General features: G+C 32.1%; 1 protein-coding gene across 1 annotated transcript; it reads right to left on the bottom strand.

The window, feature by feature from the left end:
• Positions 1-16,218: 16,218 nt before the first annotated feature.
• Positions 16,219-17,771, bottom strand: LOC108320822 (chalcone synthase 17). Its single transcript, XM_017552365.2, has 2 exons — positions 17,452-17,771; positions 16,219-17,345 (listed from the first exon to the last, which is right to left on the bottom strand). Exons 1-2 carry the CDS (start codon positions 17,627-17,629, stop codon positions 16,354-16,356), a joined length of 1,170 nt encoding a protein of 389 aa, XP_017407854.1. The 5' UTR covers positions 17,630-17,771; the 3' UTR covers positions 16,219-16,353.
• Positions 17,772-19,612: the final 1,841 nt, after the last annotated feature.

The following is a 19,612-nucleotide window of genomic DNA, read 5'->3' as shown; positions in this document are numbered from 1 at the left end:
ACAACTGGAATGGACATGTCCTCTTCCATGGCCCGCAAGAATCATCCTTTCTGTCAGCTTCAAACAGATATAGATGACAGTATAAACTCATCCCTACCTTCCAATTACTCGTTTCAAATCTAGCCAACTCATCACTCATCATATTAAACTAATACACACAGCCATATACTCCCATCATATTTTTTTTTTTAATACATCGATGGTGTCAACGATTTCAAATTCTTTAAGTAGGATTTGATTTTAAATTCCTTAAAAGCAAGTACTCTACTAAACATAATAGATATAATTAACAAATACTCCACACTATAATACTATATTATGATTACAGAAAAAATGTTTCTTTTAGAATTTAATATCAATGAGAAGTTATCAAATTACATAAAGACAAATCTATTTAATTAATCCTACTCATAGTTTTATAATAGATGAATTTTAACCAACGAGTAAACTGCATAATTTTGAAAGTTCAAATATTTTTGTTAGGACAGAAGTTCCGGACAAAAGAAAGAAACGAAAACATCTCAGGAACTTTCGGAGACTACATCAAGGGATCAAGACACTATTGTTGCAAGAGATTGCTTCAAATGTGTACGTTTTAGATGACTAGGAGTAGTTAAATTTCTCTTTCGTTGAATGTAATGAACTTACTCTGATGTAATTTTCCTGTTCAATATATCGTTGTTCGTTCACATGCTCTTTCTTGAATTTATTATCATTGTATGAAAATATAATGTTATTTGAATGTCTTTGATTACTGGAAAGTAACGTTGAACATGAACGTAGATAGAGCAATTAAGTGATTGGGATCTAGGGATAGACTCAATAACTTGATCATTCTTAACATCGGACTTAATGCAAATTGTATGTTAAATTGACTAAGGGATTATCATTTTAATATATTAATTTAGAACTAGTTGCTAAGGGATTAGGACTAGTATGCCTTGATGTGAATGTTTGAATGAAGTAATGAAATATTGAACAGAGTTGTATATTCATATGATTCATGAAACCCAATTCCAACGAAGTTTCTTTTAAATATAAATTCCTTGCACACTAACTGTTTGATAAAATACCAAAAATAATTTCTTGTGTTGTTTTGTACATTTTGATGTCTAATTGAGTTATGAAAGGAAAAATTGTCATGTGTTGCACAAGTCCCTTGGGAGACGATACTTTTACTTATTCACTGTATTACTTGGAATGATTTGGTATACTTGCCAATAAGATATCAATAATATGTATAGAAAATTTACCTGGAGCAGGAATTAAAAGAATCCAAAACACTAATAGGATCAGTGTCTGGAAAATATCTTTCGATGTATCGCGTAAACGTAACCTTGCTTTTAAACACCTTAGTGAGAGAGGTCTTCTCCCTTCTCTCTTCTTCCTCCAAAATAGCAAATAATCTGGGAGGCAGATGGAGTGATCTATGCTTATAATATTTTCCAGAAGAAGTCACTTTGGTTCCGGTTTTCCACCGCCAGACATCACCCTCTTCTGGCCAATTTACTGGTGCATAAGGACCTCCTTCACCAGATATTTGCTGTCTAAAATAAACAATAATAACAAAACAAATAATTAATGACTGCATTTCGGGATTCCACATTTAAATAAAATAAATTAAAAAAAGGAATAATCTCACCTCTCTAACATCAGCCATCAGATCACTATAAAACAAGAACTATTAGCAAAACTCAGTTAGAAGGATATGAATGAGAGTGTACTGTTTGGATATCAGCAACTACCCTTAAAAAAAACAAACCTTCCCTCAGCTCATAAGCTAGACTAGAACTTGGATCAACCTATAGCTTATCCTTTTCTTAGTTTGGTTCAAATCTGGATCAAGAATAATTATTTTCTTAGTTTGGGAAAGTCCGACCAATAAGGGCTCACAAAAAGATATCAGCCGTAGGAGAGAGGTCAGCAGCCGTAGGAGAGAGGTCAGCAACAGCATCCTCTGATGCAGCAGGGTAGACTTTTAATGCATGGTGTAAGTTTTCTATATTACTTTTTTGGTCTTCAACTTTTTTTTCTTTATCTCATACTGAAGTTCTAGAGACTTCCAAAAAGTATAAGAATTTTATCTACTTCACTTTTTAAAACGTCCGGCGAACTCTCACTGATGTCATCTGTCGTATTATCTACACGCACATGATAAACATAGTATTAGTAAATAGAAAAGTATAAATAGTTCAAGAAGATACACTAATTGATAAGTGTGAAAAATAGTTGTTTTTATATTTATAAATGAGTTCAATCTTGTAATTTTTTATGTTGTTCCTCATTGAAAAGTTGTAATAGGTAGTAGATTGTTATGTAAAATATTGTACAATAAATGATATATTATTTAGACTCTGTCAGCCAATTTTCGCAAAGCGAAAGCCAAAATTCGCACTGCCAGAAGAAGGAAATTCGCATAGCGCACCAGTACCTGTGCGCTGAGCGAATAACATCAGTTAAAGTGCAGTAGTTAAGAAAATTCGCATAGCGCACCAGTACATGTGTGCTGAGCGAATTAATGAATTTAAGTGGTTTTAAAAGACGTGACAGAGCGACGAAAACATTTTCTTCGGACAGAAGTTCCGGACAAAAGAAAGAAACGAAAACATCTCAGGAACTTCCGGAGACTACTTCAAGGCATCAAGACACCATTGTTGCAAGAGATTGCTTCAAATGTGTACGTTTTAGATGACTAGGAGTAGTTAAATTTCTCTTTCGTTGGGATTGGATGTAATGAACTTACTCTGATGTAATTTTCCTGTTCAATATATCTGTATTCGTTCACATGCTCTTTCTTGAATTTATTATCATTGTATGAAAATATAATGTTATTTGAATGTCTTTGATTACTGGAAAGTAACGTTGAACATGAACGTAGATAGAGCAATTAAGTGATTGGGATCTAGGGATAGACTCAATAACTCTATCATTCTTAACATCGGACTTAATGCAAATTGTATGTTAAATTGACTAAGGGATTATCATTTTAATATATTAATTTAGAACTAGTTGCTAAGGGATTAGGATTAGTATGTCTTGATGTGAATGTTTGAATGAAGTAATGAAATATTGAACAGAGTTGTATATTCATATGATTCATGAAACCCAATTCCAACGAAGTTTCTTTTAAATATAAATTCCTTGCACACCAACTGTTTGATAAAATACCAAAAATAGTTTCTTGTGTTGTTTACTACATTTTGATGTCTAATTGAGTTATGAAAGGAAGAATTGTCATGTGTTGCACAAGTTCCTTGGGAGACGATACTTTTACTTATTCACTGTATTACTTGGAATGATTTGGTATACTTGCCAATAAGATATCAGTAATATGTATAGAAAATTTACCTGGAGCCGGAATGTTCCATGTAAAAGAATCCAAAACACTAATAGGATCAGTGTCTGGAAAATATCTTTCGATGTATCGCGTAAACGTAACCTTGCTTTTAAACACCTTAGTGAGAGAGGTCTTCTCCCTTCTCTCTTCTTCCTCCAAAATAGCAAATAATCTGGGAGGCAGATGGAGTGATCTATGCTTATAATATTTTCCAGAAGAAGTCACTTTGGTTCCGGTTTTCCACCGCCAGACATCACCCTCTTCTGGCCAATTTACAGGTGCATAAGGACCTCCTTCACCGGATATTTGCTGTCTAAAATAAACAATAATAACAAAACAAATAATTAATGACTGCATTTCGGGATTCCACATTTAAATAAAATAAATTAAAAAAAAGGAATAATCTCACCTCTCTAACATCGGCCATCAGATCACTATAAAACAAGAACTATTAGCAAAACTCAGTTAGAAGGATATGAATGAGAGTGTACTGTTTGGATATCAGCAACTACCCTTAAAAAAAACAAACCTTCCCTCAACTCATAAGCTAGACTAGAACTTGGATCAACCTATAGCTTATCCTTTTCTTAGTTTGGTTCAAATCTGGATCAAGAATAATTATTTTCTTAGTTTGGGAAAGTCCGACCAATAAGGGCTCACAAAAAGAGAGTTTAGATTACCAACATTGTCCCTCCTAGAAAAAGCACCAACTGCTTTATTCTTTGGCCTAGGCTTATAAATAACTTCAATTAGGTAACACACTAAGTTGGAAAGTCAAGATTGTTGGTCTTTTGATCAAAAAAATGTTTTAGTCTCTAGTGATCTGTGAATACATTAATACTTCTTTGGGAGGAATTGAGTCTCCAATGTTGAATTGCTAAGGAAAGAATCATGATTCCTTCTTATAAACTGACTTTGGTAATACACCGACTTTGGTAATACACCTAAGGATAGTGTCTTGCTATCTTTAAGATTCTATTGTTATTATTATTGTTTATTATTTTCTTATTATTACATCTATATTATTTTATGAATTCATATATTATCATTAATTTGTTTATTGTTATTATTTTTCACTTGTTATTACTAATGCAACGAGTCCATGAAAATCAGATGATCAATTATCACTATGTTTTAAATTGACTATGGACACATAATTAATTGCAGCTATCACTATGTGGATTATGTGATTTTTCTTCACAATAATATACATATGCTACATAAATGAAAGATAATCTTAATTCCATTTGTGAGGATTTTATGATTATAAATAAAAAGACATCTTTTGTTATGGAAGAAATCTAATTTTTGTTTTATTTTTTATCTTGGAATTATTATGGTTTGACACTTAATATTTAGTGTTTTAAGAGACATCTTTAGTGTTTTAAGAGACTACTTTAGTGTTTTAGTGTCATATTATAAATGACCAGATGGTATCAGTATCATTCCATGCATGACAAATAAGAAAACTACCTTTTAAGTGTTGTCATAAGTGTTGTCACACTCCATTTTTAACTACTTTTGCTGTCAAAATTGGTGTGAGAGTCATTTTGTGATTCTTGAGTTTCTAATTCAGTTTCACCAATCATTTAGCATAGCTACACATATACAAACTTGTTCACTTAATTTGCATTACACAATACTTAGGTTATATCATTCAACAAACACTAAATCAAACCTAGGGTCTCATTGACACATTCCATAATCTTCACTTACTACTGCCCCTCTTTTATTGTCTAGCCTCATCAAGACCAAAACAACAGAGAATATGTGTTGCAGTAGCACAACTCTGTTCTACAACCTATAAATACCAAGTTTTCATGATTTGAGATTAGTTTTAGCATAGTTTTAGGTTCCCAATAATGAATTTTTGAGTTTTTGTAGAGAGGAAACTTTTGAGTTGTTTCTTGAATTTCTTTTAATATTTATAACATGCTTAGACATCTGCTGTAAGACCCATAAAAATATATATATATATATATATATATATATATATATATATATATATATATATATATATAGTAGTAAATTTTAGCATTTTATTAGTAATAATAATTTTAGTGGATAGAAAAATGTAAATTTTGGATATAAAATTATAGTAATTTTATAAGGAGAAGTTAAAATTTTTGATAACTTATTTAATATTTTTTTTTAAGAAAATCGAATAGTAAAAATTGAATAGTGAATAGTAAAAAGTGAATAGTAAATAGTAAATAAAAAAAAATAATAAATTTTCAGCATTAAGATTCCTTAGCATGGAAGAAATTAGTAGGTAGAAACTAGGATCAGATTTGGTGAGTAAATGATTAAGATATTATTTTTTTAAATAATATTAAAATAATAAATAATATTAAAATATTAATGAATAGTAAATTTTTTTACCTATAAATAGCCATAGGAGAGAAGGGTATTTTGCACCAAAAAAAAAAAAAGAGGAATCAAGTGAGATCTTGAGAAATAGAGAAGAAAGAGTTAGGGAGAAATTTTTAGTTGCAAGAAGAGTAGAGGTTCTGAAGAATTTCGGGGAAACAAATTCGGAGTAGGAGATTAAGTCTGGAATAGAATAGAGGTAAGGGGAGCTAATCCTTCTTGTATATGATTTTTATCCATGTTATGATAATGAATATGAGTTATGAGTATGTTAAAATTTTGGTAATGGAAGTTATCTATTCACTTATATAAATTTAGTTTTCATGATTATAATTTTCTTATTTTCGAGTTAGTATGGTAAAAATTTTCTTTTAATTATTTTGACCGTTGGATTTAACTAAAATTTTAATATATGAATCCTAAGACCTATTTCTTCACTTTGACCGTTTGGATTTGTAATTAGAAGTCTGTACTTAGAGAAATAAATCCTGCATGTTTGAGTAAATTAATTACCCCTGTAGGTCTGTTACTTAGTCATCTCGGTAAAATATATATTATGACTCATTTGACCATTAGATCAACTTGAAAATTTTATATATGATTCCTAAGATATATTAATACACTTTGACCGATCGGATTTTTAATTGAAAGTCTATGGTTGGAGAAAATAATTTTTAAGTTTTGAAAAATTTGATGAACACTATATTTCTGTTCTTAAGTTATCATGGTAAAAATTTTATATATATTTCATTTACCGTTAGATTGAGCCCAAAATTTAGTATGTAATTCATAAGACATATTAAGTCATTTTGACCGTTCAGATTTGAAATTAAATGTCTGTGCTTAGGGAAATTAGTTCCGCATTTTGAGTATAACCAAAAACCACTTAAAATTCTGCACCTGAGTTGCCTCGGTAAAACCTCAATATCTATCTAGTTAACCGTTGGATCAACCTGAAATTTTAATATGTAATTTATAACAAATAGTGAATTATTGTGACCATTCAGATTTGAAATCGGAGTTACAGATTTATAGATATTAATTTCGTATCTTCTCAGGGATCTCAATATTGCTTACTTTCTATTTTTTGATATCTATATTAACTTTCGGTGTTAATATTATATGCTATTGTTTTAAATCTGTAAATAAGAAATTTGTTAAAAACTAGTTGAAGAACGCTTTGGCTAAGGAAAGATTTGGTACTTAAGTTGTCCATTGTGACGCACCTCTCTTTCCTGAAAGTCTACTCGACAAGTTTTTTTAACTTAAATCCTATTGAACAGATTATGTACTATTAAATTATTGTGTAATATATCTTGTTGGAATATATTCAGTTTGTATGATTTCTGAAATATTTGGATTTTATTAGATTTGAATTTATGCATCTGAACATGATTGTGAATTATAATGATGTGATTTATGTGGAGAGTATGTGAATGTATGCGATATAGTCAATTTGTATGACTTTTGGGATGGATGGACGTGATGCATATTGGTGTATGCATTCTGATTTGGTGTTTGATGCATATTGGTGTATGCATGATGCATATTGGTGTATGCATGATGCATATTGGTGTATGCATGATGCATATTGGTGTATGCATGATGCATATTGGTGTATGCATTCTGATTTGGTGTTTGATATATATTGATGCATGCAATGTGGTTTAGTGGGTAACTCATATTTGTTTATGTAATTTGATCTGGTATAGTGAGCATAGTATGGTTTGATATCGAGGTATGTTTATTGTATTGAATTGTTAGCTCACCCTTACTTGTGTGTGCATGTGAATGCGATGATCGTATAATGCGTGATATTATACGGGAGCAGATGAAGGAATGTCGTCTGAAACAATACCAATGAAGAAAGAGATCGAAGAATAAGTTAGAAGGATTCAAGTTATACTTAGGAGTTTATAGTTGAAATCTGAGTTTAAAATATGTATATCAACTGTGAATTTTTTTAAGTGTGAGATTACGGGATGTTACCGTAAATGTAATATTACAATATATAAATTAGGTTTAATTGCTTCCTTTGTCCTCAGTTTGGTTGAATTGTGTCAAATTCATCCTCATTTTTAAAAAAGTTTCATTGTCGTCCTCACGTGGTGTAAAAGTGTCAATTGAATCCAAACATAGAAAAAATTTGTGTCAAAGTAGTCATTTTTCCTATATCTCTGTGTCTTCCTTTCATACAATCAAGTACAGATATTCATTTTACCTTATCCAATTTAAGGCTTTTCATAGCTCCAGAGAAGTGACATATGAAAGGAAGACACAGAGATATAGGAAAAATGACTACTTTGAAACAAATTTTTTCTATGTTTGGATTCAATTGACACTTTTATACCACGTCAGGACGACAATGAAACTTTTTTAAAAATGAGGATGAATTTGACACAATTCAACCAAACTCGGGACAAAGGAAGCAATTAAACCTATAAATTATGAATTATCCAATGTGAGATATTGGGATGTTACATCTGCATTGCATTTTACTTTTCTGGTTGAATGAAATTCTAATTTTAGTGTACTTAGGATGCTTTTTATAGGTTGTTATAGGTAAAATTTTACAATGCTTTTGTAAGTGTACTCATTACCATCTTTTGTAGCACTCTTTAAAAATTTATAAATTTTTTACAAGGTGAGCTTACTGTTTCGATGAGTTAGGTATTAATTTTTAGTCCTTGTAGTATAGTGTATATATAGTGGTTGTTTTTAAGTGTACTTATAGGTTCTTCATAGCCAGATATTGTAGCTTTTGTTATGTTTTGAGGTTTCGGTAGTGATTTTGAACTACTTCATCTACTCTTTTAGGTTTCAAGTAGGCTTTGAGATTTAGCTAATATGCTAATAAACCAGAAATTCATGTATCAAATCAACGGCGATGAAACAATATTTAAACAGAAAGCTCCAGAGTTCCAAGAAATGAAAAAAAAGAAGGATAAACCATTTAACATCAACTTGGAAACAACATTTATTTACCATTCACGAACATCTTAACATGGATAACATACAATAGTGGGGGAAGGAGGGTGGGAGATGGAATAAAACAAACATTTCATGCAAAAACCTAAACCCGTGTCAAAAGAAAATTTTAATTTCAACAAAAGCTTATCAGAATCATTTAGAATAATTATATGTTAGGAACAAGGGCAATAAAGGAGAGAAGAGAGATTTAAACAACACTAAGAAGTATTTGTTTTGGTGCATTTGTAAACCTTACATAAGCTTTCTTATATAGCAAAGTGAAGAACACCATCTCACAATACTAAGCAATGTGGGACTAAAACACACTACAAAAAAACTTAATCAAACTACACAAAAACTAACAATTCTCCCACTTGGAGTTTGATTACCACATAGTGTAATTGCCTTCATCACCAGTTATTCTTGAAGGCCAATTGAGGTACTGCAAAGCCTCAATTTTTCTGTTGTGACAACCTTTGTCAACATATCCGCTGGGTTCTTACTTCCCAGTATCTTCCTCAACGTTAGTACTTCATCCTCAAGCAGAGATCTGATGAAGTGATAACGGAGATCAATATGCTTCGTTCTGGAGTGAAAAGTTGAATTCTTAGCCAGATGTATTGCACTTTGACTATCACTGTACAAAACAATCCTTTCCTGGATGAATCCTAACTCTGTCAACAATCCTTGAAGCCATATCAATTCTTTGCTAGCTTCTGCTACTGCTACATATTCAGCCTCTGTAGTGGATAGACCAACGATCTTTTGTATTTGTGACATCCAACTAACAGTTGTAGTTTCAACAGTAAATATGTAGCCAGTGGTACTTCTTAGATAATCAATTTCTCCAGCAAAGTCTGCATCTACGTAACCTTGTACTTTTAGTTCACCTTTACTAAGGCACAAACACTTCTCCTTAGTTTTTCGTAGATATCGCAAAATCCATTTCACAGCTTCCCAGTGAGTTTTACCTGGATTTGACATAAACCTGCTTACAACTCCCACTGCATAGCCAATGTCTGGCCTTGTGCATAACATCGCGTACATCAGACTTCCAATGGCTGAAGCATACAGAATCTTAGCCATAATCTCTTCTTCTTCTTTTGTCTGAGGAGACTGATTCTTGGATAGACGAAAATGACTGGCCAAAGGAGTATTGACTGGTTTGGCCTTGTCCATGTTAAATCTCTGCAAAACACGGTTGATGTACTCTGCCTGAGATAACTGCAAGTCCTTCATGTCAAATTCTTTTGACAATTGCATCTTCAAATTTCTGATGTTTGTTATATCTGATCCTGCTACTAGCATGTCATCAACATAAAGTAGCAAAATGACATAGCTGAACTTGTACCTTTTGAAGAAACAACAATGATCAACATTGCACTTCTGGAAACCTTCCTTGTGCATGAAGCTTTCAAACTTTCTATACCACTGTCTTGGAGCTTGTTTCAGGCCATGCAGGCTCTTCTTCAATTTGCACACCATGTTTTTCTTCTTTCCTTCTGAAAAGCCTTCAGGCTGGTGCATGTAAATCTCCTCATCTAGATCTCCATGAAGAAATGCAGTCTTCACATCTAATTGCTCTAGGTAGAGCTCCTTACTAGCCACAATACTTAGCACAGTCCTGATAGTATTGAGCTTGACAACTGGAGCAAAGATTTCAGTGTAGTCAACTCCTTCTTTCTGCTGAAATCCTTTGACAACCAGTCGGGCCTTGTATCGCTTTGAACCATCATGGTCTTCTTTCACTCGATACACCCATTTGTTGTGAAGTGTTTTCTTTCCCATAGGTAACTCAACTAGTTCCCATGTCTAATTTGAGATCAAAGACTTTATCTCGTCTTTCATAGCAAGCTCCCACTTGTCGGCATCCGTGGTTTGATAAGCTTCCATATAATCTTCAGGCTCCTCTCCATCAGTCAGTAACATGTAGTCTATGTATCTCCTGTTAGGCACATGGGGCTGAGAGGATCTTCTCAATACAAGAGTTGGAGTAGGAGGTTCTGATTGTTTATTGTTTTCTTCATTTGATTCCTTTGGCTGAGGACTCCTCAATATAGGACTTTCTAGGATATCTTCCACCTTTGCATAAACTGGTCCACTCGTTTCTAAATTTTTGGTGTCAGTATTATGCATGTCCTTGTACATCACTTTTTCATTGAAGATTACATCTCTGCTGCGGGTCATCTTTTTGTTTTCATCATCCCATATGCGGTAGCCAAACTCATCTTCACCATAACCAAGAAAAGTACACTTCTTTGATTTTGGATCAAGTTTGTTTCTAACTTGATCGTTGATATGCACATATGCTACACAGCCGAAAACTCTAAGATGTGAGAGTTTTACCTCTTTTCCGCTCCATACTTCTTCCGGTATCTTGTGCTCCAATGGTACCGATGGACTTCAGTTGATCAAGTAAGTTGATGTGTTGACTGCTTCTGCCCAAAACTGTTTTGGTAAGCCTGACTGTACACGCATGCTTCTGGCTCTTTTAGTCAACGTTCGATTCATACGCTCAGCTACACCATTGTGTTGAGGCGTACCTGGCACGGTTCTCTCTATTCTGATTCCGTGCTCATAGCAAAACTTCTTGAATCTGGTGTCTACATACTCACCACCATTGTTGGATCTGAGCTTCTTAATCTTTAATCCTGTCTCATTCTCCACCATAGCTTTCCAAATCTTGAAAGCTTCAAATACTTCATACTTGTGTTTCAGAAAGTAAACTCATACCTTTCTAGAGTGATCATCGATAAAAGTCACGAAGTATTACTTCCCACCAATGGATGGGACAGTCGTTGGTCCCCAAACATCGGAGTGGATGAGCTCAAGCCTTTCTTTCTTTGGGGTTCTTCTAATTGTCTGAAAGCTCACTCTCTTCTGCTTTCCAAGTATACAGTCTTCACACATGTCAATTTTTACTAACTGAAGACCTGGTAGTTTTCCTTTTGAGTGCATGACCTTTATCCCCTTCTCACTCATATGCCCAAGTCTTTGGTGCCATAGATTGGGACTTTCATTTGTTGCAACTGCAATCAAATGACATGCTCCTGCTATCTTGTAAAGAGTACCACTCTTTTTGCCTCGAGCAATTGTCATCGCACCTTTTGAAATCTTCCAATCATCATCGTGGAAGATTGTCGTGTAGCCTTCACTGACTAGCTGGCCCACTGAGATTAAGTTCTTCGTCAGGTCGGGAATATGTCTGACATTTTTCAATTCCCATACAGACCCTTTTAACTTAATCTTTACTACACATTTACCTACAATCTCACATGACTGCTCATTACCAAGGTTTTCAGGAACATAATTCTCGAATGGTTCTTTCTGTGAGGTTGCATGGAAGGATGCTCCAGAGTCTAACACCCAAGACTCTTCCTTGTTTTCCAACAAACATATCAACACATCACCTCCTCATGAGGTCATAGCAACGTTTCCTTCATCTTTCACCTCCTGTTTCTTCGAGGCACTCCTGCATTGATTTTTGTAGTGACCAGTCTTCCCACAATTCCAACATTCGATAGTTTTCGATTTGTTAGAGCTTTGATGATTTCTGGATTTGGACTGCCTCTCCTTTGATTTGCCGCGTCCAATTCCTCTGGTTGAACTTCTCCCTCTTGACTCTGTATGCAATACTGAAGAGGTTGTTGATTCACCCGTCTCTATCCGGCGGACTTCTTCACTGAGGACTAAGTCACGAACATCATCAAACTTTAACTTGTTACTTCCTGAGGAGCTACTCACAGCTGTGACAGTAGCATTCCAACTTTCTGGTAGAGAAGAAAGAAGTATTAGAGCTCGTACTTCTTCATCGAAATTGATTCCAACTGAACTCAATTGGATTGTAATTGTGTTGAGTTCGTTTATATGTTGTGTTGTTGATGCGCCTTCTGTCATCCGTAGGTTGAACAACCGCCTCATCAAGTGAACTTTGTTTGCGGCCGACGACTTTTCGTACATGTTGGAAAGGGCCGCCATAAGACTAACTGTAGTCTTTTCTTTTGCAATGTTGAAAGCAACATTACGAGATAACGTCAAACGGATGGCTCCAAGAGCTTTCCTGTCTAGAAAGCTCCACTCATCTTCCTTCATAGCTTCTGGCTTCCTGCTTGTGAGAGGTTCTTGCATGCCTTTCTGATACAGGTAGTCCTCTATTTGCATCTTCCAAAAGCCGAAGTCTGCACCATTGAACTTTTCAATCTTCATCTTGCCTTCGTCCAATGCCATTGCTCCTACTGCTTTTGAAGAAAAGCCCCCACTAGTTCTCTAAACTGAGATCCCAAGAACAAGAGAAAAAAAAAATTCTGATGTGGAAGATCAGACACAGCTGCAGCCACATAGCATACTAATTGTTGGGAACAAGGGCAATAAAGGAGAGAAGAGAGATTTAAACAACACTAAGAAGTATTTGTTTTGGTGCATTTGTAAACCTTACATAAGCTTTCTTATAAAGCAAAGTGAAGAACACCATCTCACAATACTAAGTAATGTGGGACTAAAACACACTACAAAAAAACTTAATCAAACTACACAAAAACTAACATTATAAACACAGGCAATACTAACTCAACTCTAAACAAAAAAAATTTACCTAGATTATCGCCCGATGGTTCTCCAGCAGAAACAAATGCTCATCAAATCCTAAAGAAAGAAAGAAAAAAAACACAACCAACAGAAAATTTGAAAGAACGAAAGAAAATAAATCTTGATAGATATGAACCGAATTCCTTCATTGATAAAAGGTAAGAAGGAACATCACCTGAATGAGAAGCAATGCAATGGAAGCAAGTAACGAGTTGAGTCAAGAGAAGACTATAGCCATATATAGCTGCAGAGCCTTTTCTTCACTCCAACTGCTTTCTTCCCAAATTAAACCCTATTTTTTTTATATTATAAAGAATTATTTTAGTTTAATTTATTTTAATTTAAAAAACATTACTTATTAAAAGATATAATTGAAAAATAATCGTATATATTAAAAGGATAAATTCACATTACTCAACAGTACTTTAATTTAATTACTTAAAATAAAAAGAATCAATATTTATGAGATTGTATCAATGCTTTTATTTATTTTTATCAGCCTATATTTTATTTTCAATATAAATTTATGTGTTATAAGATATATAATACAAGTATAGATATAAATAATATCTTATTTTTAAAATTGGGTGTTTGTATAGAGTTGAGTAAATACTTTTATGTTTTTTTACATAAAAATAACGATAAAGAAAAAAAGTTCTATAACCATCGACTATAAGTAGAAGAACAAAGATGAATTAAACTGCACATGAAGATGATAGTCAAATTTGTTCATATTCCTTCATGCTGTAGTCCCACACTCAAATGTTTAGTTTCATTCGGGGACATCTTTAATTAATCTTTTCATATAATTAAATTATCCTTTTCGATATAAATAAATTTATATTAAGTATTAGGCTATAATATATTATTATTATTACTAATTTATGATTTTAAACTTTTTTTATATATTATTATTTTATAAAAATTTATTATTAGTTTTTTTAATTGATCATTATTGTTATCTTTAAGATTATATTATTATTATTATTGTTTATTATTTTATGAATTCATATATTATTATTAATTTGTTTATTGTTATTATTTTTCACTTGTTATTACTAATACAACGAGTCGGTGAAAAACAGATGATCAATTATCACATGTTTTATTTGTTTCCCTCCATTGCATTCTGGAGCCATATATCCGTCGTTCCTCTTTGTTCAGTTATTTTGTTTCATTTTCAATTTTTTCATTTATTTTATCATTTTCAAGTTGTTGTTGAGTCGGTTTTGTTTGTCCTTTTTCTAATTTTGAATTTGTTATTTATGTATTATACGTATTCTTGTAATGGAAGAAATTGGTCAACACAGTAAACTTTGTAATAGCAAAATGAATTTAAAAATGTTAATTATAATATTAATATGAAAATGTTAATTATAATGTTAAATATAATGTTAATAAAAAAAATATTAATTATAATGTTAATCTATAATATTAATGGACTCACTTCTACAAAAATGTTTGAATATAAAAATGTTAATTATAATGTTAATACACCTTCATATTATGATCACCAAAACATACATTAAAAAATCAAAAATAAATCTACAGTAATAGTTAGGGATCAATGGTCAAATAAGTGAGAACTTATGTTAATTGTTTTGCACACAAAGATAGACTGACTTGTACAAAAATGTTTCAAAACTTAAAAAATTCGTTATGAGGTCCATACACCCTTAAGTTAAACAAGTTTGATATATCTTTACCAAAACATACACCCTATTATCACAAAATTACATTAAAAATAAAAAATAAACTTACAATATTTGTTGGGTACCGGTACTCAAATAAGTAGGGACTCAGGTTACTAGTTTTGTAGAAGAAGATAGACTAATATGTGAAAAATATTTTAAACATTAAAAAATTGATTACCATGTCCATACATCCTTCAATTAAACAAGGATGATATATGATGACCATAATAAAATTACATTTAAAAATATTAAAAATAAATCTTCATGTGAAAAACATTTTAAATAATATATATCCGTTTTTTTTTTATAAAAGTTAAAATATTCATGAACTTCAATCTTTTAAATTTCTGTTGTAGTATATTGCAAAGAACATGAAGTGAACTTCAGTTTTACTTCTATTTTGTTGTAATATTTTAAAAACATTACGAAGATAGATAAATTTAAAATTTTTTACTAAAATAAACAAGTATGCTCATAGATGACTTTAAAAACAAAAGAAAAGGTCTGTCTTTATTAATGATTTCAGTTTTAACTTAAATATAGTACAAAAAGTCGTGGATGCCAAATTAAGTCTTCATTTTTAATATCGAATGGAGTGGTGAATATAAAACTAACACTTTTTAAACATCATGTCTTCCATTGTAGTCAAATCGTCTTTAGTCTATGTAAAACTCTTAATACACACTTAGTCCTTGAACTCTACATTACAACCTCCACTCATTTCCACTATTTCTTTAATCTCTGTTGACTGAGCATCTTTTCTCAATAATACAAACTCGTGGAACAAAATGAAAGTCGTCCGAAATAAAAAAAAAGAAAAACAGTGTTTCTCAATAATGAATAGATAAAAAAATACATACATTTTATTTCTTTTAAATACAAGCATTAACCTACTTGTTAGTTGTGTTAAAAATTCAAAGATGCTTCAACAGTGGGAATTTGTAACTAATATATATAAGATGAAATAAAATAGTCATTTCGACATTAGAATATATAGATAAATCTCCATAGGTTAATGTTTATATTTTGTCTAATTGAAAAAGTTGTTGGTTTATGTATAATTTTTCCAGACAAAATTATAAATCTTTTAATAAAATTCTTCTGGATAAAATTTTAATTTTTTTATAAAATATAACTACTCAAACCCTATATATTTAATAAACTTGTTGAGTTGAACTAACAACTCAAATCATAAATATATACCTTTTCTAGTTTTAGAATATATTAAAAAGTACATTGTCTCTAAATTTTGAAGTAATGTTCAAAGCGAAAAAGAAAAACAATAATTTATTATTTCAGAATTATAAATACAATTATTATTTTGATAAAAAAAAAAGTTAAAAGTAAAATCTCTCGTGGGTCAAGTACCCGAGGAAGTAATAGAATTGGGAGACGGTGTTATACTGCGACACTGTGGAGAACAACAGTCTCGATGGTAAGTCCAGGTCCAAAACCAAACAAGACACCCCATTCAAGTCCTTCACCAGTGGTTTTGAGTCCATTTTCAGCTGATTTCCTCCTCATCTCATCCAATATGAATAGCACACATGCACTTGACATGTTCCCATAGTCACTCAGCACATCTCTAGTGGCCTTCATCTTTTCTGGTTTCAGACCCAACTTTTGTTCAACTTGGTCAAGAATTGCAGGCCCACCAGGGTGTGCAATCCAGAAGATGGAGTTGTAATCAGATATGTTCAATGGGTTGAAGGCCTCAGAAAGTGCCTTCCCAATGTTCTTTGAGACAATCCCGGGAACATCCTTAAGGAGGTGAAAGGTGAGTCCAACTTCACGAAGGTGGCCATCAATAGCACCTTCGCTGTCTGGAGCAATGGTCTGTGCAGTCCAAACAAGCTCAAACAATGGCTTCTCAATCTGTGGAATTGGGTCAGAACCAACTATCACAGCAGCTGCTCCATCTCCAAAGAGTGCCTGTCCCACAAGACTGTCCAAGTGGGTGTCACTTGGGCCACGGAAGGTGACTGCAGTGATCTCAGAACACACGACAAGCACACGTGCACCCTTGTTGTTCTCGGCCAAATCCTTAGCCAATCGAAGAACCGTGCCTCCAGCAAAGCATCCCTGTTGGTACATCATGTACCTCTTCACATAGGGCCGAAGTCCGAGGAGTTTGGTGAGCTGGTAATCAGCACCAGGCATGTCGACGCCACTGGTGGTGCAAAAGATCAAGTGTGTAATCTTTGACTTTGGCTGCCCCCACTCTTTTATGGCCTTCACTGCAGCCTCTTTCCCTAGCTTTGGTACCTCTACCACCACTATGTCTTGCCTGGCATCCAAAGAAGGTGCCATGTAAGCACACATGTTGGGATTCTCCTTCAGGACCTCCTCCGTCACGTGCATGTATCTCTTCTTGATCATAGACTTGTCGCCTGGAACATCGTAAACAAATTATTAGTTCTATTGAACAACAGAAATCATCGAACATCGTATGAAAGTGAGAAGACTATAAATATATTGATTGAACAAGTAACTTACACATGCGCTGAAACTTCTCCTTGAGGTCGGTCATGTGTTCACTGTTTGTGATTCTGAAATAATAGTCGGGATAGGTGCTCTGATCAACACAATTAGGTGGAGTTGCAGTTCCGATGGCAAGGATGGTTGCTGGGCCTTCTGCCCTTTGAGCCTGACGGATCTCCGACACACTCACCATCTTCCTTTGGTTTGCTTTGAAGTGGGCGGTGATGTTGGTGATGGTATTTGGACAGGAAGTGACAGCACTGGATGGATAGAAGTGAGCAAGTAGAAGGGGTTTCTGTTTGGTTGCTGAAGTTGTGTTTGATGATGATGGAAGATGGGTTTGCGTTTTATATGGATTGTAAATGGGTAGGTGCATGTTCATCAGCAATTGCTATCTTACGTTGTAGTCTACCATGTTTGAGTTTGGTGGCATATTTTAGAAGACCATCTCTATGTCCTTTAACTCATTCATTTGTTTTTTAATTGACTAACCAATACTTGGTGATATTTTACACGTGTGTGGAACATGGTTGTGGAGTGGATGTCTCAATTATTCTACTACCATGAATTGACTAATAGCGGTTTATAAACTGTGTGAGATATTAATTAATTAGCATCGATATTTTATCTATGTTGTTTATGCTTTTTTTTTTAAATTTTCAATACGCGAGTAAAAGGATTTGTAATTGGGTGTTTGAATTTTACTGTTTTGAGAAAGAAAACTAAAGAAATAATTGAATTGAAAACTATTCCTAAATAAAAAATAAACACAGTTTTTGTATGGTAGTACTTTTGTAAGGTTAATTATAAACGGTGGTGGTGGAGATAGGTAGGTTGCATGTGACAAATGGTGGTGATATTATTTTCAAAACAAATAAAAATAATAATAATGATTACTTTTTGGTTTAAACTTTAAAATAATAGTACTTTAAAATAACAATGCAATGCTAATTAAATAAAAGATCACTAATTACTGCTATTATGCTTGGTCAAGGTTCCATGAACCCATAAGAGAATGTGACCACTCAATATTTTAAATTAAAACCAAAGTGATGTGGTTCATTTTTCCACGGTCAACCTAATGGAGCTACCTACCCATTCTAGTTTGCTTGGTGTTCTTCTATTTTAACAATAAGTATCAGATAACATTATTTCAGTGCATACTTGTTTTTATTAAAAATAATATTTTTGTATATGCTATATGTTACTGGGATATCTTATTCGAATTTTATGTCAACAAGTATCAGTGATGTTAGACATCCAATTTCGTTGTGATAATAAATAATAATATACTTTTACATATTTAATACAGTTATTTGGTTTAAAAACTTCTATATCTATATATCTAAACAAACCCCCCCTCTCCCTATATATATATATATATATATATATATATATATATATATATATATATATATATATATATATATATATATATATATATATATAAGGAATATTTTTTTTGTTTATATTTCTTTTCCAAATTTACTTTTTATATAAAAGTGCTTTTAATTAAAATAATTATTTTATTAATTTTAACATTTCTTTAAATAAACCACTTTTCTTATTTGACTTTTCTTTAAACTTAATATTTTTTAATTATAAAACTACCCATAAATTAAATAAAAAGCTATTCACAAATTTATAAAAATAATTTATATTTAATCTCATAATAATAAGTAATTTTATTATTTTTTATTATCATAAAAAAGTGAAAACACATCCATGTGTTTTCACTATTATATTATAAAAAAATTTAGAAGGTAGTTATAAAACATTAAAATTTGTTTCTTCTGATACAATTCCTTTATATAAAATTATTATTTTCTTTTTTAATATTTTGAACAAACTTTCACAATATTATGACACAACTGTTTAGTGTTTGTATATATTCAAGAAATTTATTGAGTTGTGATTATTTTAGAAAATTTCTAATATTATTCTTATTAATTATAATTATGTAATTATATTGAAATTTTAATTATGTATATTCTGTTTTTACTTTTATAATTGTATAGTACCATTTCATTTCATAAATTGTTTGAAAGGATTTATATTTATATATATATATATATATTCAATATGTATAATGAAAAATAAGTGAAAATCATTTTAAATAATATCATCCGTTTTTTTTAATAAAAGTTAAAATATTCATGAACTTCAATCTTTTAAA

This window comes from Vigna angularis, chromosome 10, assembly GCF_016808095.1.
Source record: "Vigna angularis cultivar LongXiaoDou No.4 chromosome 10, ASM1680809v1, whole genome shotgun sequence".
NCBI lineage: Eukaryota > Viridiplantae > Streptophyta > Magnoliopsida > Fabales > Fabaceae > Vigna > Vigna angularis.
This window is presented reverse-complemented; position numbering and strand designations above follow the sequence as displayed.